The sequence below is a fragment of the Schistocerca gregaria genome, chromosome 2 (genome assembly GCF_023897955.1).
Source record: "Schistocerca gregaria isolate iqSchGreg1 chromosome 2, iqSchGreg1.2, whole genome shotgun sequence".
In the NCBI taxonomy this organism is placed as follows: Eukaryota; Metazoa; Arthropoda; class Insecta; order Orthoptera; family Acrididae; genus Schistocerca; species Schistocerca gregaria.
Genome location: NC_064921.1, coordinates 624,681,773 through 624,707,154, shown reverse-complemented (window position 1 = coordinate 624,707,154; position 25,382 = coordinate 624,681,773). Strand labels below are relative to the sequence as shown.

Below are 25,382 nucleotides of genomic sequence, written 5' to 3'. Positions count from 1 at the left end.
ATGAGATGTTGTCAGATGCTGTCATTCACAATGTGGCAAAGGGCCAAAATATTCTATATTTGAGACTGTGTCATTTCCCCTCGGATTTGGGTCCTGTTCTTCAATTGTTCTACCACCAAGAAGGCTTGCTGCTGACATCATCTCATTCCACCTATTGTATTTGGTGGTCAGTCAAATCCTCTCAGCCATTTTATAGGGTCCTGACCAATGTCCACAGAAAACACTGGTGGATACCTGATGTGTAGCTGACTTACTGCTGTGTTGGAATACACTGATCGCTTCAATATACAGACCTAGGGAACAATATACTGCTTGTACTCTGTTTCCTGTCCAGGAAAGTGATGGCTCTTAGATCGCCTAATTGGAAGCACGATGATGCAGAATTTCTGAAGTACACAGTGTGTCCACCAAACAGGGTCATGCCATAACCACAATCACCTCCAAATGCAAAAGCAGGATTGTCAATGAAATATAACACTTACCACTGAAAAACACATTTACACTACTGGCCATTAAAATTGCTGCACCAAGAAGAAATGCAGATGATAAACGGGTATTCATTGGACAAATATATTATACTAAAACTGACATGTGACTACATTTTCACGTAATTTGGGTGCATAGATCCTGAGAAATCAGTACCCAGAACAACCACCTCTGGCCATAATAACGGCCTTGGTACACCTGGGCGTTGAGTCAAACAGAGTTTGGATGGCGTGTACAGGTACAGCTGCCCATGCAGCTTCAACACGATACCAAAGTTCATCAAGAGTAGTGACTGAAGTATTGTGACAAGCCAGTTGCTCAGCCACTATTGACCAGACGTTTTCAATTGGTGAGAGATCTGGAGAATGTGCTGCCCAGGGCAGCAGTCAAACATTTTGTGTATCCAGGAGGCCCATACAGGAACTGCCACATGCAGCTGAGCATTGTCCTGCTGAAATGTAGGGTTTCACAGGAATCGAATGAAGGATAGAGCCATGGGTCGTAACACATCTGAAATGTAACATCCACTGTTCAAAGTGCCGTCAATGTGAACAAGAGGTGACTGAGATGTGTAACCAATGGCACACCATATCATCACGCCAGGTGTTATGCCAGAATGGTGATGACGAATACACATGTCCAATGTACATTCACCTCAATGTCATCAAACACAGATGCAACCATCATGGTGCTGTAAACAGAACCTGGATTCATCTGAAAAAATGACCCAGGTTCGTCACTGAGTACACAATTGCAGGCACTCCTGTTTGTGATTCAAGAGTCAAGGGTAACCGCAGCCATGGTCTCTGAGCTGATAGTCCATGCTATTGCAAATGTCGAACTGTTCATGCAGATCGTTGTTGTCTTGCAAACGTGCCCATATGTTGATTCAAGGATCGAGATGTGGCTGCACGGTCCATTACAGTCATGCGGATAAGATGCCTGTCATCTCGACTGCTAGTCATACGAGGCTGTTGGGATCCAGCACAGCGTTCCTTATTACCCTCCTGAACCCACCGATTCCATATTCTGCTAACAGTCATTGGATCCGCACTGTCGCCTGATAAACAAAGTAAGAGCCTATGGAATATCAGACTAGCTGTGTGGCTGGATTGAAGAGTTTTTAGAAAACAGAACACAGCATGTTGTTATCAATGGAGAGACGTCTACAGATGTTAAAGTAACCTCTGGCGTGCCACAGGGGAGTGTTATGGGACCATTGCTTTTCACAATATATATAAATGACCTAGTAGATAGTGTCGGAAGTTCCATGCGGCTTTTTGCAGATGATGCTCTAGTATACAGAGAAGTTGCAGCATTAGAAAATTGTAGCGAAATGGAGGAAGATCTGCAGCGGATAGGCACTTGGTGCAGGAAGTGGAAACTGACTCTTAACATAGGCAAATGTTTCCGGAATGAGATTTTCACTCTGCAGTGGACTGTGCGCTGATATGAAACTTCCTAGCAGATAAAAACTGTGTGCCCAACCGAGACTTGAACTCGGGACCTTTGCCTTTTGCGGGCAAGTGCTCTACCATCTGAGCTAATGAATCATGGCTCACGCCTGGTACTCACAGCTTTACTTCTGCCAGTATCCGTCTCCTACCTTCCAAACTTTACAGAAGCTCTTCTGCAAACCTTGGAGAACTAGCACTCCTGAAAGAAAGGATACAGGGGAGACATGGCTTAGCCACAGCCTGAGGGATGTTTCCAGAATGAGATTTTCACTCTACAGTGGAGTGTGCGCTGATATGAAACTTCCTGGCAGATTAAAACTGTGTGCCCGACCGAGGCTCGAACTCGGGCCTTTGCCTTTCGCGGGGATCAGATGGTAGAGCACTTGCCCACGAGAGGCAAAGGTCCCAAGTTCGAGTCTTGGTCAGGCACACAGTTTTAATCTGGCAGGAAGTTTCATAGACAAATGTAATGTATTGCGAATACATAGAAACAAGGATCCTTTATTGTATGATTATATGATACACTGAAACACTGGTAGCAGTTACTTCTGTAAAATATCTGGGAGTATGCATGCGGAATGATTTGAAGTGGAATAATCATATAAAATTAATTGTTGGTAGGGTGGGTGTCAGGTTGAGATTCATTGGGAGAGTCCTTAAAAAATGTAGTCCATCAACAGAGGAGGTGGCTTACAAAACACTCCTTCGACCTATACTTGAGTATTGCTCATCAATGTGGGATCCGTACCAGATCGGGTTGATGGAGGAGATAGAGAAGATCCAAAGAAGAGCGGCGCGTTTCATCACAGGGTTATTTGGTATCCGTGATAGCATTATGGAGATGTTTAGTAAACTCAAGTGGCAGACTCTGCAAGAGAGGCACTCTGCATCATGGTGTAGCTTGCTTGCCAGGTTTCGAGAGGGTGCGTTTCTGGATGAGGTATCGAATATATTTCTTCCCCCTATTTATACCTCCCGAAGAGATCACGAATGTAAAATTAGAGAGATTCAAGCGTGCACAGAGGCTTTCAGACAGTCGTTCTTCCCACAAACCATACGCGACTGGAACAGAAAAGGAATGTAATGACAGTGGCACGTAAAGCGCCCTCCGCCACACACCGTTGGGTAGCTTGCGGAGTATAAATGTAGATGTAGATTTAGACCAACACAAGCAGCAATGAATCATGATAGGCTACAATCCGATTTTTATCAAAGTCAGAAATGTGATGGTACACATTTCTCCTCCTTACATGAGGCATCACAACAATGTTTTAGCACGTAACACCGGTCAACTGCTGTTTGTGTATGAGGAATCGGTTGGAAACTTTCCTCATGTCAGCATGTTGTAGGTGTTGTCACCGGCGCCAACCTTGTGTGAATGCTCTGAAAAGCTAATCATTTGCATATCACAGCATCTTCTTCCTGTCAGTTAAATTTTGCGTCTGTAGCACATCACCTTCGTGGTGTAGCAATTTCAATGGCCAGTAGTGTATTATGAATACCAGCATACAACCAGAGCAGAACGGAACTCCTGAATGGAAAGTTCAGATATTTGTACAGACCCCATGAGTATCAGAACTGTAGATTTTATAACCTCCTAGCTCCAATAGGAATGAAGATAAGAGCAAAAACATGTTTTTTACAGCACATAGCATATAAGCTCCCTGCCACAAGTGGCATTTTGTATTGGAACAGTACTGACCTACCAAATCAACTTGCTTTATAGGGCAGCCTACATGTTAGGGGCATAAAATGGTTTTCCAGGACCCAACATGTGGGCTGTCATGTATGTGAGGCATGTTGTGTTGGAGTAATATTGTCCTACACCAATCTGCTTTGCATGGTGGCCTGTACATCAGGGCAAATAAATAATTTTCAATCCCCAGATGTGTAGTCTGACCTGCTTGAGAGGCATACTCGAGTGATACATGTCTACTGTGTTGAACTGCATCACATGGGCCACATGTGCCAATGAATGTGGCTGGGACCAGGTTGAGTTGGATAAAGGAGGTGGCTGACAGTGACTGGGAGGAGGAAATGGACAGAGGGAGAGAGAGAGGAGGAAGAGGAGGAGGAGGGAGAGATGCATGAAGCAGGTGGAAGTTGTAGAGAGGTAGTGAACAGGTGGTAAAGGAAGAGAGGGGCGCAAAGATTAAAAGAGAGAGGGGGAGGGAGATATGGGCAGAGAGATATGGGAAGAAGATATGGTCAGAGAGAGAGAGTGAAGGAAATGGACAGAGAGGTGGAACAGGAGACGAATATACAAGGAGTGTGAGGAGGAAGAGACAGACAGATACAGGTGGGTGAATAAGGTGGGTAGACACAAGTAGGAAGAGGAGGACACACAGAGGGGGAGGTGTGTTCAAAATACGTGTAAAATGCATACATGTGTAAAGCCATGGGGAAAGGCTAGTAACAAATAATTGATGATGGTTGGGTTTGAACTGCCAACTCACAGCACACCATCCAGTTATGCAAAAATGTTACACCATACTCACCATACTGTGTACAGCACAGATGCTAGCAATTTTATGAATATCTGCAGCGTGCCTAAGAAGACCAAGTAGAATGGAAGTATATTGTATGAGTGAATGTGATACAACATTAATTCATTAACTCTTTTCAATTCAAAATGAACAAATCAACTGATTTTCCTTGATGATAATTTGTTTTCAGGGGTTCAACATTTACCAAATCTGGAAAAGTTATCTGAAACATCTTTTGTAGGCAGCACTTACAAGAGAAGTGGGGAAATGACGTGTATCTAGCAGGCAGTCACCTAAAATTTCAGCATGCACATTAATCATAAATTGGTGCTCATCTATAAGCAGACTCATAAAATGAAGATTTTCATTCACCCACGAAAACTGACTGTCAAAATTTTTATTTGTAATTAGACTTGACTCTGTAGAGAGTTTCAAAGCATTGGCTAATAAATATAAACAACTACAAAAAAAGAAACCAACTGCAGAATATGTTATAGTAAAGACAGATAAACTTGTAATCTTAAGTTCAGAACATAAACATACACATATAAACTTTTATCGACACACGAAATTTGTTACATAGATAAAAATTTACATTTATTGTTGTGTCATTTGTGCCAGTAAGTAGTTTACAGCAGCAAATTCAGGTGACAGCACACAGACTAGAACTAAAGTAATATTCAGTGCAAAAAGATTTTGTGTCCGGTAACTAAATACGTTGATGTGACTTTGTATTCCTTGACTTGTGCTATGTTGCAAGTAGGTATATCCCTTGTACAGAATTAAAAACAGGACAAAAAAATCAAATCAATTCCCATTCACAGAACAAGCCTTAAGAAATTCTGCAATTGAAGTTACTATTGTGGATGTAGGTTTATTCCAACACCAGTATCTATTTGAGTCTAATGAAGTCTACTCCTACCTGTACAGCCATGGAAACATAAGGAAAAAAGAGAACAGGGAACTTAAATAGGCAATATTTGACATTCAAATGGACTATGTAACGTTAATGTTGATAAGAGAGAGAGACAATAATATGATTCTCCAGTGATCATATCAATAAAAGCAAAAAATTTAATGAAACTGAGGTAGGAACAGTATTAGTCTCCTAGGAGTAAGTAATAAATTACACAGGCCAATGATGGAAATACTTTTTTGCTAAAAATACCTTATTCGTAGGTTTTTTTAGGGTGGGAAATCCAAATATGATACTTAAAAAACTTTTATCGCCCACCATTTCTTCACTTTTACAGTTAAATTTATTAAATTAAGCGATTTTTTAAAACAATGTAACAGCTTTTATATAGATAAAATAATTTAAAAAGGAGGTGTAATGAATGTAGATGAGATTGCTAGCACTGCTGAAAAACATTTGCTGGCAAAAAAGGTTGATTCTATTTTTATGTTAACATATGGTGTTTTGTTTACTGTCAACCTAACCTCACTTTCCCCTTTCCTGTACATGTGCTCAGTATAATGTCTAATCATGATTGTAAAAACTCTGCTGACAGCTTTTGTTATATTTGTTATGAATTTGTGATTAAAAAACATCAAAGAAACATTACAGACTTGGTGAAAAGGTTTATCTATCATACCTTGTATCTAAACTTGGTGATCAAGATAAATCTTGGGTGCTGCATAGGAAAAAAACCTGAGATTTGCTGTTTCTATGATATGGAGGGAGCCAAGAAATCATTCTGATGATTGCTACTTTTTCAGTGTTGATATTACTGGTCATAATCCGAAAAGCAAGATGGTAATAAGCTACCCTAACCTTCTGATCCCCATCTGATCAGTAGGGCATGGTGTAGATGTGCCGATTCCTGAACCACCAGACGATTTAAATTCTATTCAAACAGAAGTATTTTCTGATGTACAATCTGATATAGATGAACCAGATGATGATGAATTCCATTGTAATACAAAAAGGAAGACTGGAGGCTGTTTATTGATTCTTCCGAAACTAGTTTAAAGGCTGTTTTATTACACAATGGTAACTAGTATGCATCCATACCTGTTGGACATTCTGTACATATGAAAGAAAGCTATGAAAACCTATAAATAGTGCTAAATAAAATAGGCTATTCTGCTCATGGTTGGATGATATGTAGCAACCTGAAAGTAACACGCATGCTCCTTGGTCAGCAAGGTGGCTTTACCAAATTTCCATGTTTCTAGTGTGAATGGGACAGTAGGACTAGGGATCAACACTGATGCAGAAAGAACTAGCCTGTGAGGGAGTTTTTAAAACCTGGTGAGAAGAACATTCTATGCAAAAATCTTGAAGTTCCAAAAAACATACTCCTACCACCTCTACGTATAAAGTTAGGCCTAATGAAACAGTTTGTAAGGGCTTTGCCTAAAGATGGATCATGTTTTAATTATCTCTGCAAAAATTTCTTTCAGAAGCTAAACTAAAAGAAGGCATCTTTGTCAGACCTGACATTAGAAAACTGATGTTTGATGTGAACTCTGAATCCACAATGACCTTAAATGAGAAAGAAGCATGGATATCATTCAAGCAAGTTGTTACAAAGTTCTTAGGACAGGAAAAAGACCCAGAATATGTTCCTATTATAGCAATAATGTTAAACAAGTTGAAAACTTTAGGATGTTTAATGAACCTGAAAGTTCACTTTTTGAACGGTCACCTTGATTACTTCCTGGACAATATGGGAGATGTTAGTGAGGAGCAATGAGAGCGTTTTCACCACGACATTAAAGTGATGGGAAAACACTACCAAGGCCGCTGGAACATCAACATGATGGGGGACTATTGTTGGTCACATCACCGAGAAGTTCACCCAGCGACTCATCGTAGAAAAAGCTACACAAGAAGCTTCAAAGAAAAAAGAGGAAGAAAATACAAACCAATTCCAGCTGACAAGTGAAACCTCCATTAACGCATATGTTTTTTTTTTAAGTAGCTTACTGTAAATACAAACCATAGTTATTTTGTAACAAAGCATTTCATTAATTTCCTCATTTACCATGCAGCATAGGATTTTTATACTATATAATGAAAAGCACATTGCTCAAAACTCATGAGTGATATAATAAAAACTAAGGCTAGATTTGGATTCAGCTCATAAAAGTCTATATATCAAAGTAAAGAAAGTTTTTCAAAAAAAAATTTTCATTGGTCTGTGTTATTAAATTTAGTTGCATGAAGTATAGTGTGAAAAGATGCTTTGAGCCAAAGGAGACACAGAGTTCCATACTACTGAACAACTATGAAAGGCAGCAAGTACAACATGCATATCACTCCCTATTTTTTGAGAACAAAGTAAACTGAAAATAACAACAGATGAAAGTACATACAACGTATGAATAATGACAAATGAGGAAAATAGTAAGTCTCGCCCAGCAGAAGTTAAGAAGATACCTGAAATTAATGCTTTTATTAAATGTTGTTCATGCTTATTAGCAGAGGAGTCCTGGTAAGCATAGGAGTTATGTATCTTAATTTGACAGTAGGTCGATCTTGGAGATCCTGTTCTTATTGTAGATTGTAAAATGTACATTATAATGTAATATCTACAAACATATATGCACTGGAGGAGTAAGATTTACTATCAAACAATCACATGCAAATAAAAAGTGAGCTCTCTTCATAAATTTCTGACAGCACACAAACTGAGAAATCATCTCAACAAAACACTCCAGAATGCTGTATTGTACACTTAAAGTGCACGGCAAGTAATTACCAATGCCAAAATAAGCCATTCAGCATATGCTTCTACAGGGTGTTACAAAAAGGTATGGCCAAACTTTCAGGAAATATTCCTCACACACAAAGAAAGAAAATATGTTATGTGGACATGTATCAGGAAATGCTTTCTTACCATGTTAGAGCTCATTTTATTACTTCTCTTCAAATCACATTAATCATGGAATGGAAACACACAGCAACAGAACGTACCAGTGTGACTTCAAACACTTTGTTAAAGGAAATGTTCAAAATGTCCTCCTTTAGCGAGGATACATACATCCACCCTTCGTCGCATGGAATCCCTGATCCGCTGATGCAGCCCTGGAGAATGGTGTATTGTATCACAGCCGTCTACAATATGAGCACGAAGAGTCTCCACATTTGGTACCGGAGTTGCATAGACAAGAGCTTTCAAATGCCCCCATAAATGGAAGTCAAGAGGGTTGAGGTCAGGAGAACATGGAGGCCATGGAATTGGTCCGCCTCTACCAATCCATCAGTCACCGAATCTGTTGTGGAGAAGCATACGAACACTTCGACTGAAATGTGCAGGAGCTCCATCGTGCATGAACCACATGTTGTGTCATACTTGTAAAGACATATGTTCTAATAGCTCAGGTACAAAATCCAATATGAAATCATGATAACGTGCTCCAGTGTGCATAGGTGGAAGAAACTAAAATGAGCTCTAACATGGAAATTAAGCGTTTCTGGACACATATCCACATAACATCTTTTCTTTATTTGTATGTGAGGAATGTTTCCTGAAAGTTTGGCCATACCTTTTTGTAACACACTGTATAAGTTCATATAAAAAATTTGACCATCATTACTATTCCAGGATTACTTGAAAATGGTATAACAGTTGAAATAGCATTCACTGTATATGCAGCAGAAATTGGAAAAATATGTTGTGTTTCATTCATCACATTAGTAAGATATTTGCATAAAATTACCATAACTTACCAAATAATCTTTTGGCACTTTAAATGCAATGTTTCTATGTCTTCCCTTTAGAAGGCATACCGGCTCATTCATATGCCCCATCAGTGAGGGGATGTACTGTAGTTTGTCTGTTATAAAATCCTGCTGTCTCTGTCTAGGTTTTAAGGATATTCTCTGTGCCTGGAATCCATTAAATGGAAACACAACTATATTAAAAGATTGTGTTTTCATCATCTAACATTCCTATGTTAAAAAAGGAAACACTGAATAACATATACTGTCGTGTTAATAACTATATCTCACAATACAGTTAATTTGTGCACCAATGCTTGAACAACATATTTACTTTTACCAGCATAATTTTAACTTCTTCATCACTAGTATATATGTCATAAATATCTTACTCACTACATAAATCCAATTGTTAATAAGTCCATAAATTAAACTGTTTATTTCAGAAAACTTTCTCTATCTTAAGACTTCCTTTACTCACATATATTTGTGTAATGTACAACTTGTATTAACATGTCACTACTATATATATTGAAAAAAATATCAAATTTCTGTATCAAATGTTGTCATATTATTATTACATATAGACGATTGGTAGTCAGAAAGTATGAGATATACAGCTATATACTGAGCATCTGTAGCAGTCTGCCACTTTGGTTTAATGAGGTGTCACTGATGTGAATCATCATCAGGAAGCACTGAGTAAAAAGAGCCAAAAACACACAGTATTATGAGTTACATGGTCTCCAGTTAAGCTCTGTAGTGTTTATTTACTAAATTTCACACACACATTAGTTAATACTTGTTGGTAGCAGTAAGACCCTGATGACCAAGTTCTATACCACCATATCCTAACACTGTCTTACAGTATGATTTCCATAGTCAACCAATTATATAGCAGGCTCTTTTCTACATATTCGACTGAACCCTTTCTCTGTACTCGATGACCTACAAGAAAGCAAGAAACAGATAATAATTTTGTCCATATTACAACATATGAAGACAGTAATGAAGTCCTGTAAGCAAAAACATCTACTACAATGTTCCATGTTAATAATGCCACCTGTTTCAGAACACCATTTTTTCACCTTCAGACATTTTAGTATCACAAAATTGAAGGCCAGAAGCTCATCCTTTGCCATGGGGCTGTAACTGACCACTTTTCAATGCCTGAAGATGGAGGATTAACCCTCTCAAACTAGTAGTTTTACAAATACAGAACATTATAGAAAATAAGGAATTCTGTCCAGTGCAAGAAATAGATCTGAAATACAGTCTTGGTACTGCAGGATGACGATCTCAAGACAGCAAAAATTCTGCCATACATAAATGTTTTACTTTTCGACCTTTCAAATTTGCTTGTAGATGATTCTAAAGTTAGTTTTCACTAAGAGGAATGTGAAAATATGTTCCATCATGCAACATGGTCATTTATGTAATGTTGCAGGACTGATGAAGTATAGTTTAACTGTCCGAATTTCATGTAAATAGTTCTAAAATATATATAGCTGTTGCAACATGACCTAGTGTGGAGCATTGAACTGCATGACAAAATGATGCCATATGGAGTGAGGTGACATCAGTATTGTGATCATGCACTAGCAGTGCTCCAAACTGGTAAGCAGCGCTGTCCTCATTTTCAACTTGAATGACATCAGGTAAGCCATAATAGTATATGCTTTAAATATGTAAAGTTATTTCTATGATTTTTCTACTAAACTGTTGGTGTTCTCTACTTTTTTTCATGTTGCATGGAGGAGATCCTGACAAGTGATTCATAAATATTCCACCAACGCAGTAAATCAGCAATGTGGGTCACAATTATCAGTGGTCCACAGCAGCATGAACATTGGGGCACCCTTTGTCAGCACCATCTCTACTCTTTGTTGAAAACTGATGTTTAAAATTAATATATAAAAATGTCTCAGTTGTTGAACGGGCATGACCATTGCATGTTATCAAAATTTGCAAAATAAACCAAATGTTGACTAAATGTGCATCATTAACTACATTTACTTACCAATATAGTAACTGTACAATAGAATCCTACTGAAGTTATTGGTGCTCGATTTGTTACAAGAAAATTCTGAAAGGCTTCTGACTCATGTTTATTGGAAGGACAGCTCTTCTATTTTGATCTGATGGTGACTGATGAAACCAAATTTGAAATCACTGATGGACAAAATAATTGTGGTAAATTACTATTCAATGATACATACAGTGAAGCACTTTCCCCATTGTGAAAGTGCCCAAATTAAGTTTAGGAAGTGTTATATCACTGAAAAACAATAACTTTCTCTAAAGTAACGAGCTATGAGCAAAATAGTTTTGTTTGATTGCTTGACTTCAAATTTGATTTTGGTAGTCATTTAAGTAGTCAGTATTGCTATGCAAACTTTGCCCTAGCAATAAGATCTGTGAAGCTTACAGATCAACATTTTAGAGCAAAGAGGTATTTGACAGGCAAATGAACATTGGCACACACACACATAGCCATTATTACAATGTCTTGCCAGTTTAGACCAGTATTTAAGAAGAAAGCAACTGAAAGTGATACATTACACAGGAAAACTGTTAAATAATAACAGTGGTTCAGCAAATTTCATCAAGTCAATATGTCATTCTTACATAGGCACACACACAAAGTCATTACTAGAATTTCTTACCACTTAGTGACTACCATTTATGAAGAAATTAACTGAAAGTGACGTATTACGCAGGAGAACTGTTAAATATTAATTTTATCAAGTTGATGTCTCATTATTTTAGTGCAGCAAAAGGCTTTTCTTACATGATGAAGACAAATTATTCAAAATCTAAGGGACAGTCCCTTTTCATCTAGGCACACAACACAAACGTGATATAAAGGTATTTAACAGAAAGCGGTATATGCTTACAAGAAAGGAAGATATAAAGTTATTTACAAATACATTTTTGTATGAAGTGTAGTCCCACTGATAAACGTGGTCATTTATATTATCAGAATGATTCCTTGAGAAGTTCTAATTAAATATTTGCCCGTGTGATGGACAAGTACAACATTAACCATATGTGGAATATGTCTCTGTGAGTAATTTAAGACAGGGAGGCTGTGACTTATTAAGATTGTATTTAAGAACAGAATGCATAACCAGGGGGAGACAAAATCATGACTAGTATCAGGATGGACCAACCCAAATTATGAAGTAAGAAGACGCATTCAGTGTGCAAATATGCCAATGCTGCAAAATCTTTTTGCCCCCAGTTCTGAAAAGTGAAGTTGAGACACCTTTCAGCTATGGCAGACATCCATAAAAGCTGACCATATGAGTAAAGCAGGCCAGGTGAAGTCACTATTGCTTCACAGAGGCAAGCGAGCACCCTAACTTCATTCACATTCTGGGCTACAGAACTGGCAATAGGAAAACACTAGCTAGCACGTTTTGCATAAATAGTGCTAGAATCAGACCATCTCCTTCAGCATGCTAAATGGTTCTAAGACAGTATCCAGGTGTGCACGTTATACTGATCCACACCACCAGTGCCAGTCTCTAACCTCAGGATGAAGACCTTTCACAGCACATGGTGATGCAACCAGTCACCTGTTCCTGGCTTAGACTCCAGAAGTCACAGGCACCTGCTTGAGCAGAAAATTGTGTGCGGTCCAGCTGGTGTCTTCACATCGTCGGGTCACCTACTGGGTGACTGCCTCCTGAAGGTGTCCGCATCCCTGGTGGGACATGTGTTTGAGTCCAGACTGGTAGTTGCCTGGCTACCCTGAGTCTACACATTGGTCCATGTTGACCACTGCACAAGATGGGAACACGCCTTTGACAGCAATCATCCTGGGGCCTAACTGTTTGAGACCACCCACCCCTGTGCTGTATTCCACAGCTCAAGATGGGAAAGCAGCCTGGATGTAGCTTCCATTCGTTGGCAATGATGTGTAGTCTCTGACAGCTACTACTATCCTGCTGACCTCAGCAGATTATGCTGTCTACACATGCTGTTTCCCAGGTGGTCCTGCTGATGGTGGCATTTCCTCCAACACTGCTGGGGCCACCTCCTGGCTCCAACAATTTGGTGTCATAAGTGTCTGTAGCTACATCAGCTGCTGTAAGTTGTCAAGAGGACACTCTGACTGCAACACTGTCACCAGCTCTGCCTTGCAGTTTCAATGGCACACGTTTGGAGAGTGAGCTTTATATTCTTAGGTGATATTTTGTGGTATTCTTATGTATGTGTATAGCTGATAGTATGGGTGCATAGGAATTCATGGGTACAGATTGAGAGACCTGAGGGACCTTTGGGTCTGTTCTATTTTACAAGAAATTGTAAAGATTATTATTTATGGCCAATGTGATGTCAATATTGTAATGTGGTCCATCATGAATTGCCGCATATAAAGGCAGTACAAGCTACATGTAGGAATTACTGACATTATTGGCATGAGGCACATCAGTATTCTGAATCTTGATGTGCTATGACCTGTCATAAGAATTAGTGCAATTTTTCATGTTCTCTACCCAAGTGTTTGTGGTAACAATCCTTGCTTTGATGTTGTGCATTGTACTTTAAGTATACTGTCCTTCTAGACAAAGGTTACATAACTGCCAGAAACATGATCAATGACAATGCAGGATGAAGTTGTAAATTGGTGAAACAGATGGACAAACTATTGGCAAAAAAATGCCACATTAGAAAGGCTGGTAGATACTTTAACAGTGGATAATGAGTATTGGCAGCATAACCACTTGAGTCAATAGAGACAAAAGTTTCATTCAGCGTACCTGTTTCTTCTATGGATCCTATTGTGGCTAGTCTTGTGGCTTCTTTGCATGTAAACCATCACAGGGTGTGTCAGTCTTCATTTTAAGCTGCTGATACTCCAAGTAATTGGCCAGATGAAGTACATCTGCACATGATGCAGTTATGATTCATTGGTGAGGTAAAGATGCATGTCATGTATCATGAGGGACTGGATAAAATATGCACATTTGAACGTCTTAAAAAAGGACCCTTTCAGTGTTATTTACAAGCAGAATAGTGCTATATTCTTAAGGGAACAACACAACAGGATGTTCCAGAAATGGCACAAGGTGGTGGAAGCACTCTTAAGTAGGATGATCAAAATAAATGTAGAAACATGTAAGTTGAGACAGAATGTGGGGTTGGATAAATTTATTCTGAAAAAAAAAGAACAAAAAGCATTATATGTTCTTTTCAGAGGACTTCCATTCAATAGATTGAGAAAAGTACAGATGCAGAATTAAAAGGTTTTGGCTGCTATGCAGCTGTAGAAATTAGACATAGCTACTCAGGCATAGGGTAAATGCAGTGTTTTCGTCCTCAGAGGTCAGGCGCTACAGATGCAGATATGTAGCATGCGTTTGGAAAAAATACCACCAATCAAAATGGTATTGATGTGGTGTGACAGGGTATTGGGTGTACGACTGTTAAAAGAAAGTAAAATGAACAGAATCTTGGTAAGGCTTCATTAAATGACAACAGGAATTCCTCAATCACTGGATGGCATTCCCAGTAACGTGTAATGCTACAGAAATATATGCAAAGGTGGAATGCTGCCTGGTGGACATAGTAAGTGGAGTGGAGCATAGGTTTCTGGTGTACACAGGGGCTCATGTATCTATGACTAATCTTGACTAGTCTGGACTTATTATGAACAAAGAGACTGAATTCTTAGAGAAACAAATTACATTGGGGTAGGGAATAGTGATATGGCATCATTGGGATCATGGTTACTCAATTTTTGCACTGGAACAAGAAATTTTCAGGAATTTATGGAAGTGTTACCCAATGTCTGTGAAGGCAGTTGCACAATCAATCCTAGGTCTGATTTTCTGAATAAGCATCATGAAAAAAATTGTCTTTCACTCCACACTATCAAATCCAGTGGGACATTGTTCCAGCTGCGAATGACCACTGTAAATTCACTGATCATAAAGGTGGAATCAAATAAACCAGCACACATTTTTTGGAGCTCAATTTGCATGATAAGAGTACCAAGAGGTATGGGAAAATTACTCTTGGTGATTGAAGGAACTAACCTGCCAAACGATATGTTATGTGTTGTACAGCCACTGTAAAACAATGAAGCATTGAACACTTTACATTGTTCTGTAATGAGGAGGAGTGACACAGCTGCAGGAGGTGGATGGAGAGCACATGGTTCCCATGAACCTGGATAATTTTGGCTCAAAGTGGATCTGACAAAAGGATCGGTAATTCCAATTTGGACATCCTAGAAGAGGATGACTTACATAGGGCAAGTGGAGACCTTTGCCAGAAGCAATCCATCGATGAACTTGCATTATGTAAATACAGTATTTAAAAGAAAACAGTTGGACACTGAAACTCTATTAATACAATTTACAGATTTGCTCATGTTGTAGTGCACCATTACCAGTTACATAAATGAAACAGAATGAGATATTGACAGGGGATAATTTCCCAATCCACTAGAATCCATACAAAACACCTTGGGATTTACAACTGTTAATGGAGAAATCCATCAATCGGTACCTGGTAGATGGCATTTTTCAGCAGAGTACGAGAGTCCATGATGAGCACCCATTGTCATTATGATAAAGAAATCATCAGATATGTTGGAGAAATACAAGTTATGTTGGATTATCAATATCTGAACACAATAATGGTGACAAATGTGCATCCTATACTAAATACAATGGACGTGATGGACAACATAGAACAACATAATACATACATCTCCATGGTGGATTTAAAGAGTGGCTATCACCATTTGGAGGTGCCCACAAAAGACCTACTGAGGACTGCATTCCCTGTTCCATGGGGATACTACCAACATCAAAGGATGGTGTGTGGGCTTAAGAATGAGCCAGCCACATTCCATAGATTATTTGATGAAGTGTTAATTAGATTAAAACCATATTTAGACAATGTTAATGTGTTGTCTTAATATTCAGAGGAGCATGTGCAGTGAGCAGAGCAAGTGTTTAAGATTTTGGATGTGGCATGTGTAATTTAACTATTGAAACCGTAATTTTGCATCCACAGAGGTAAACTATCTAGGTTGTGTGATTAGCCAAGACTGAATGAAACGATTTCTGTCATTTTTACACCTGTGTAATTATTACAGAAAATTTATCAAAGGGTTTGCTGAAATCACTAAACTTTTAACTCATTTGTTGAAAGGTGTGAAATTCCAATGGAAAACTCACTGCCAAACTGCACCTGAAAAATTGAAAGAGATGCTAAAACGAGCACAGTACTAATATTTCCAAAATTACAAAAACAAATTAACCTATTCTGTGGTGCAAGTAACCAGGTATTTAGATGCAATCTGAGTCATTACATAAATAATGGCAAGGAGAACACAATAGTACATGCATTAAGGCAGTAGAATGTTGTTGCTGTTGTTGTTGTTGCTGTGGTCTTCAGTCCTGAGACTGGTTTGCTGCAGCTCTCCGTGCTACTCTATCCTGTGCAAGCTTCTTCATCTGCCAGTACCTACCGCGACCTACATCCTTCTGAATCTGTTTAGTGTATTCATCTCTTGGTCTCCCTCTACAATTTTTACCCTCCACACTGCCCTCCGATACTAAACTGGTGATCCCTTGATGCCTCAGAACATGTCCTACCAACTGATCCCTTCTTCTAGTCAAGCTGTGCCACAAACTCCTCTTCTCCCCAATCTTATTCAATACTTCCTCATTAGTTATGTGATCTACCCATCTAATCTTCAGCATTCTTCTGTAGCACCACATTTCAAAGGCTTCTATTCTCTTCTTGTCCAAATTATTTATCGTCCATGTTTCACTTCCATACATGGCCACACTCCATACAAATACTTTCAGAAATGACTTCCTGACACTTAAATCTATACTCGATGTTAACAAATTTTTCTTCTTCAGAAACGCTTTACTTGCCATTGCCAGTCTACATTTTATATCCTCTCTACTTCGACCATCTTCAGTTATTTTGCTCCCCAAATAGCAAAACTCCCTCACTACTGTAAGTGTCTCATTTCCTAATCTAATTCCCTCAGCATCACCCGACTTAATTAGGCTACATTCCATTATCCTCATTTTGATTTTGTTGATGTTCATCTTATATCCTCCTTTCAACACACTATCCATTCCGTTCAACTGCTCTTCCATGTCCTTTGCTGTCTCTGACAGAATTACAATGTCATCGGCGAATCTCAAAGTTTTTATTTCTTCTCCATGGATTTTAATTCCTACTCCGAATTTTTCTTTTGTTTCCTTTATTGCTTGCTCAATATACAGGTTGAATAACATTGGGGATAGGCTACAACCCTGTCGCACTCCCTTCCCAACCACTGCTTCCCTTTCATGTCCCTCGACTCTTACAACTGCCATCTTGTTTCTATAAAAATTGTAAATAGCCTTGCGCTCCCTATATTTTACCCCTGCCACCTTTAGAATTTGAAAGAGAGTATTACAGTCAACATTGTCAAAAGCTTTCTCTAAGTCTACAAACACTAGAAACGTATGTTTTCCCTTCCTTAATATAGCTTCAAAGATAAGTCGTAGGGTCAGTATTGCCTCACGTGTTCCAACATTTCTACGGAATCCAAACTGATCTTCCACAAGGTCGGCTTCTATCAGTTTTTCCATTCGTCTGTAAAGAATTCGCGTTAGTATTTTGCAGCTGTGACTTATTAAACTGATAGTTCGGTAATGTTCACTTCTGTCAACACCTGCTTTCTTTGGGATTGGAATAATTATATTCTTCTTGAAGTCTGAGGGTATTTCTCCTGTTTCATACATCTTGCTCACCAGATGGTAGAGTTTTGTCAGGACTGGCTCACCCAAGGCCGTCAGTAGTTCTAGTGGAATGTTGTCTACTCCGGGGGCCTTGTTTCAACTCAGGTCTTTCAGTGCTCTGTCAAACTCTTCACACAGTATCGTATCTCACATTTCATCTTCATCTACATCCTCTTCCATTTCCATAATATTGTCCTCAAGTACATCGCCGTTCTATAGGCCCTCTATATACTCCTTCCACCTTTCTGCTTTCCCTTCTTTGTTTAGAAATGGGTTTCCATCTGAGGTCTTGATGTTCATGAAAGTGCTTCTCATATCTCCAAAGGTCTCCTTAATCTTCCTGTAGGCAGTAGCTATCTTACCCCTAGTGAGATTAGCCTCTACATCCTTACATTTGTCCTCTAGCCATCCCTGCTTAGCTATTTTGCACCTCATTTTTGAGACGTCTGTATTCCTTTTTGCTTGCTCCTTTTACTGCATTTTTATATTTTCTCCTTTCATAAATTAAATTCAATATCTCTTCTGTTACCCAAGGATTTCTATTAGCCCTCGTCTTTTTACCTACTTTATCCTCTGCTGCCTTCACTACTTCATCCCTCAAAGCTACCCATTCTTCTTCTACTGTATTTCTTTCCCCCATTCCTGTCAATTGTTCCCTTATGCTCTCCCTGAAACTCTGTACAACCTCTGGTTTAGTCAGTTTATCCAGGTCCCATCTCCTTAAATTCCCACCTTTTTGCAGTTTCTTCAGTTTTAATCTACATTTCATAACCAATAGATTGTGGTCAGAGTCCACACCTGCCCCTGGCAATGTCTTACAATTTAAAACATGGTTCCTAAATCTCTGTCTTACCATTATATAATCTATCTGAAATCTGTCAATATCTCCAGGCTTATTCCATGTATACAACCTTCTTTTATGATTCTTGAACCAAGTGTTAGCTATGATTAAGTTGTGCTCTGTGCAAAATTCTACCAGACGGCTTCCTCTTTCATTTCTTAGCCCCAATCTACACTCCTGGAAATGGAAAAAAGAACACATTGACACCGGTGTGTCAGACCCACCATACTTGCTCCGGACACTGCGAGAGGGCTGTAGAAGCAATGATCACACGCACGGCACAGCGGACACACCAGGAAACGCGGTGTTGGCCGTCGAATGGCGCTAGCTGCGCAGCATTTGTGCACCGCCGCCGTCAGTGTCAGCCAGTTTGTCGTGACATACGGAGCTCCATCGCAGTCTTTAACACTGGTAGCATGCCGCGACAGTGTGGATGTGAACCGTATGTGCAGTTGACGGACTTTGAGCGAGGGCGTATAGTGGGCATGCGGGAGGCCGGGTGGACGTAGCGCCGAATTGCTCAACACGTGGGGCGTGAGGTCTCCACAGTACATCGATGTTGTCGCCAGTGGTCGGCGGAAGGTGCACGTGCCCGTCGACCTGGGACCGGACCGCAGCGACGCACGGATACACGCCAAGACCGTAGGATCCTACGCAGTGCCGTAGGGGACCGCACCGCCACTTCCCAGCAAATTAGGGACACTGTTGCTCCTAGGGAAATCGGCGAGGACCATTCGCAACCGTCTCCATGAAGCTGGGCTACGGTCCTGCACACCGTTAGGCCGTCTTCCGCTCACGCCCCAACATCGTGCAGCCCGCCTCCAGTGGTGTCGCGACAGGCGTGAATGGAGGGACGAATGGAGACGTGTCGTCTTCAGCGATGAGAGTCGCTTCTGCCTTGGTGCCAATGATGGTCGTATGCGTGTTTGGCGCCGTGCAGGTGAGCACCACAATCAGGACTGCATACGACCGAGGCACACAGGGCCAACACCCGACATCATGGTGTGGGGAGCGATCTCCTAAACTGGCCGTACACCTCTGGTGATTGTCGAGGGGACACTGAATAGTGCATGGTACATCCAAACCGTCATCGAACCCATCGTTCTACCATTCCTAGCCCGGCAAGGGAACTTGCTGTTCCAACAGGACAATGGATGTCCGCATGTATCCCGTGCCACCCAACGTGCTCTAGAAGGTGTAAGTCAACTACCCTGGCCAGCAAGATCTCTGGATCTGTCCCCCATTGAGCATGTTTGGGACTGGATGAAGCGTCGTCTCACGCGGTCTGCACGTCCAGCACGAACGCTGATCCAACTGAGGTGCCAGGTGGAAATGGCATGGCAAGCCGTTCCACAGGACTACATCCAGCATCTCTACGATCGTCTCCATGGGAGAATAGCAGCCTGCATTGCTGCGAAAGGTGGATATACACTGTACTAGTGCCGACATTGTGCATGCTCTGTTGCCTGTGTCTATGTGCCTGTGGTTCTGTCAGTGTGATCATGTGATGTATCTGACCCCAGGAATGTGTTAATAAAGTTTCCCCTTCCTGGGACAATGAATTCATGATGTTCTTATTTCAATTTCCAGGGGTGTATATTCACCTACTACATTCCCTTCTCTGCGTTTTCCTACTACCGAATTCCAGTCACCCATGACTATTAAATTTTCGTCACCCTTCACTATCTGAATCATTTATTTTATTTCGTCATACATTTCTTCAATTTCTTCATCATCTACAGAGCTAGTTGGCATATAAGCTTGTACTACTGTAGTAGGCGTGGGCTTTGTATCTATCTTGGCCACAATAATGCATTGACTATGCTGTTTGTAGTAGCTTACCCGCATTCCTATTTTCCTATTCATTATTAAACCTACTCCTACATTACCCCTATTTGATTTTGTGTTTATAACCCTGTAGTCACCTGACCAGAAGTCTTGTCCTTCCTGCCACCGAACTTCACTGTTCCCATTATATCTAACTTTAACCTATCCATTTCCCTTTTTAAATTTTCTAACCTACCTGCCTGATTAAGGGATCTGACATTCCACGGTCCAATCCGTAGAACACCAGTTTTCTTTCTCCTGGTAATGACATCCTCTTGAGTAGTCCCCGCCCGGAGATCCGAATGGGGGACTATTTTACCTCCGGAATATTTTACTCAAGAGGACGCCATCATCATTTAACCATACAGTAAAGCTGCATCCCTCGGGAAAAATTTCGGCCGTAGTTTCCCCTTGCTTTCAGCCATTCGCAGTACCAGCACAGCAAGGCCCTTTTGGTTAGTGTTACAAGGCTAGATCAGTCAATCATCCATACTGTTGCCCTTGCAACAACTGAAAAGGCTGCTGCCCCTCTTCAGGCAGTTGAATAAAGCCAAATAATGGTGAAAGAGATGTTTAGTGTCACATATGGTATTACGTATTTTTGTTGTTACCTGTATCGGAGGAAATTCAACATTATAATGTTCCTAGTGGCATTTAAGTGGATACCAGGAGTGAAAGATCCATTAAGTAGATTAACTCATTGGGCATTAAGGTTGAATGAATTCATTTAGGAGGAAGTACAGAAACCTGACAGGGAACAAAGCAATGCCAAATGCTTGAGCAGAAAGACTGGTGCTGTATCCGCACTTGGATGAGTGGCAGGAGGCACAGAGCACTGGACCAGACTACCAGTTATTCAGGACGCAACCATGCTTCATAATGCACAGAAGGCTGTCATGTAAGATGATGAAGTTTGGGCCACATATTATGATACACACAACTTGAAAGGACGAGGTATCGAAGAAAGTGCACAATCATGTGCTAGCAGATCACTGAATGTGTGAAACAAATGCTATCAAACAGCTGAGCAATACTGGTGGAAGAAAAGGAGATGGGGTATTGACCTGTATCTGAGGTATTGTATACTACGTGCCAATCTCAGTCATCATGGCATGCCATTTCAAAGATTACCAGAGGCTCCAAACCACCTGAAATGTTAGAAATTGCCATTTTTGGATCCATTCAGCTTAACAATGATGGGTAACTGCCATGAGTTAACCAACATAGACACTTTTCATATTACATGGTGATTGTTGCAATCCTGAATTGACAAGCAAGCATGGCAGCACAGCCCATGGTAACTGGTTATTCAAGTTTCACATTCCCAACAGATCAGGGCATTAAATTCATGTCTGAGCTGATTAAGCAGTTCCACCATCTGTTGTGAATCTGAAATCTAAGAAATAATCCTTCTGACCTCAATCAGACAGAAGAATGGAACACATCCATCAGACTGTCAGCAAAATGTTAAGTTATTATGTAAACAGCCATCACAACAATTAGAATGTTTACTTACCCTGTGTTGTACATGTGTACAATTCTAAAGTACATGATTGGATTGGGCTTTCTCCATATGAGTGGCAATGGTAGAAAGATGCTGTTGCCATTTGAAGTGATTAAGGCAAAAGTTGAGAAATGGGAGAATCACTGAAAAACTTTTCAAAGATGTTACAGAATGTGAGGAAATGGTTGCAAAATTCAAAAGAACTCATGTGGCAAGGGCAAGTGGAATGATGTGAAACCACCTGCTTACAGAAACAGTCAATGTGTTCTGCTGATGAATCCCTACACAATGAAGGGTAAAACAAAACAAAAATCCTTACGTATATCAAGGACCAATCAAGTCAAGGAAATGACATCATCCATCAATGTGAGGTTATTGTGACACACAAGAATTTCCATTGTACATGTAGGACACATTAAGTCTTTTAAGAGTACTTTATACATTTACATTTTGACAAAAGTGTGAGTACACTACCAGCAAGGAAACTTATAGTTAAAAATGAAAGAAAGAAAAGTGTAAACTGAGGAGTGGAAGGTATGAGGAGTGCCTTATGCTCTTGGATGATGACTATAGATACCAACTGGATGGGAAGTACAAAGTAGTATTATGGGTAAAGTACACGATAATGTTATCACTGTCTCATTGTAGTGGGAGTTATGTTTTGTTAAGTTTTTGTGATAAATGTTTAGTTTATAAGTGAACAGGCACATGCTACTGTAATCTGATGTTGATTTAGTAGTGAATAATTTGTATCTTGACTTGTGAGGGAGGGAGGAAGAGTGATGCAATTCCTTCCCTCAAGTGGTGTTAAGACTGATATAATCAAGAATTAGTACGATAATTCTGATGATACAGAACCCCTTTGGGGGAGAGGGAGATGCCAGAGGGATATTGTGACACCGCACATATAATTTTAAAAGGTGGTCATGTCTTCATTTTACTCTGTGTCTACTCAGAAGCTAGTGATAGTGAACTGTTGCAAGCAAAGGAGGCCCAAGGGAATGACAAGGTTGCAATTGCAGGATAGTGGAATATCAGCTAATGGCACAACTTGTGATATATGGGTATGACATTCCATCTCCCAGCTACCATCACTAGAACAACCATAATAAACATGACCCAACACTCATTGTATTGACCAAGGAGACCATTAGATGTGTTGCCAATTCAGAACCTGATCTACAACTATTTAAACAACACCCTAAAACCAGGCCTCCTATATTTATGAGTTTATAGCCTCACAGAAGGGACATATAAGCACTGAGTAAAGGTTTTGGCAAACACAGTATTACTGTGATAGGTAATGTGATAACACATTACCTTAAGCATCTTAGTTTCTGATACTGATGTGGTTGTGAATTTGGTTTGTTTAATATGCATCTACCTCAAGCAGGAAACCACCCGCTCTCCTGAACTCCCAGTTCATCAATCACCAATTGACTGGATTACCCTTAGCAAATAATGATTAACTAAGAAAGTATTAAATGAGAAGCTGCCTGGTAAACAATGAGGAATCCTAAGCATGTGGAACAGCTGAAGCGAACAATTTGCTTTGAAATGTTTGATTAACAGAATCAGCTGAGAATGAAAAGTTTCAGTAATTTACTTCACTAGTTTGTTATGTGATGATGAAGAATAATTTAGGTTAAGGAACAGCCAATTATCCATGTGGTTTATGCTAAATTAGAGTAAGAAGGAAAGTAAAAAACTTGTATTCAATCTGCATTATTAGGCCAACCTCAAAACATTTTCAGATGTGTTTTGTCCAGATATGTAAAAAGATACAAATCTGGAGGCTGCATTTCTTTGAAGAAGGGAGGACTTTCGTGCCATGGCCCAATCTGGAGCATTGAACTGCATGGTGTCAATGCAGTATGGGAGATAGCTGCAGTTATAGAGAGACAGCTGCAGCCATTACGGTGACTATGCACTATTAAGTGAGAAAACATATTCAGAGTGCAAGAGTAATTATTCGGTATGTCAATGCTGCAAAAGATTTGAGATCAGTGAGACAGAGAGCCTGATTCAAAGGCTATTTATGTGAACTAGGACAGATAGTGTTTTCCTCTCACAAGCACTTTAGCACAGAAACCAAAACAAGATGGAGTGCTCACTCACCACAGTGAAGCGATAGTGACTTCACTTGGCCAGCTTTACTTGTCTGATCAGTTTTTCTGGATGCCCTGTCATATCTGAAAGGTTTCCACTGACTTCTAGTATCAGCTGCATGTAGTTGACATCAACAAGTGTATGGGCCTGAAGATGACATTGTTACAACGTTGAAACTAGTTGCCAAAATAAAATCGACACCTTAAATACAGCTGGGGGAATTTCTTCAATTTTAATATAAATTGGTCATTTTGGTGTTCCAAGAGCAGGGCTTTTCATGTCCCTTGACAGAGTATTGAAAACTTTCATGCCTGAGTAATTTACTTGTTTATGCACAAAGGTACAGTTTGTCAGGTTGCTATGTAAATCCTGTTTTATCTCTGTACTGTGGTCGTGATATGTACTATTGGTGCTGAAAAGAGAGTGGCTGTTACTGATGAAAGTTGCAAGGGAGAAGGTATGCTGAGATGTCACTGCAAAAGTCTATAGTTTACAAAACAGATTCCTACAAGTGTCTTAAATGAAAACCACCATAATCCATATAAATTTCTTCTGAGTGACCCTTCTTTTGTCATGGATGATTACTCAAAAAGATGCTGGCAAATGCCATAAAACAACAGTGCATGGAAACCTCCAAAGTAAGCAGCTATGATGGCATATGGCATCCTTATGTGCAGATAATGTGATTATGCATAAGGGGAAAGCTGTATAACAAAGTTTTTTGACAGATATAGGATGTGATAGGGCCAGTTTCATTTCTATCAATATTCATACCAAAGAATTTAGCAGAGTCCACTTACTATGTCTTCTTGTTCTTTGTGTGTTGCATGAAACTACCCATAATGTATTTTTATGACTTTCAGAGAGTCCATTACAGCTAAAACAGTTAAGTTTATCATTAAATACACAGTTAACATGGGATTCCTGGTTTTTCCCTGATAGCCCAGTCAAATGGGCTAACGAAATTGTCAGGTAACAAAATCACAGAAGCTTTTCCTCGATGATTCTGTACATTTTTTGGAGTGTTTAATCTGAGTTTCATATTTGGTACCTTGTAGAAGACAGAATTTTTTTTAAAAAAAACTCAATATTTTTTTGAACTTTTTTCAGCTCTTGAAAACTATATGTTTTTTCTAAGTTCACTAATCTATATAAAGTTAAAGAAGATAAAATTCTCACAAAATATGCTAAACAGATTTGATTGCCTGGCAAGTGGTAATGACACCAGAACCTGC

At 39.8% G+C, this 25,382-nt stretch overlaps 1 protein-coding gene across 2 annotated transcripts in view; it reads right to left on the bottom strand.

Moving 5' to 3' along the window:
• LOC126334632 (phenoloxidase 2-like) overlaps positions 1–25,382 on the bottom strand; it is a 210,421-nt gene that overhangs the window by 170,087 nt on the left and 14,952 nt on the right. For both annotated transcript variants that reach the window (XM_049997067.1, XM_049997068.1), the window contains one exon: positions 9,108–9,266. In XM_049997067.1, the coding sequence (XP_049853024.1) occupies positions 9,108–9,266 (159 nt within the window). The remainder of the gene's footprint in view (positions 1–9,107; positions 9,267–25,382) is intronic.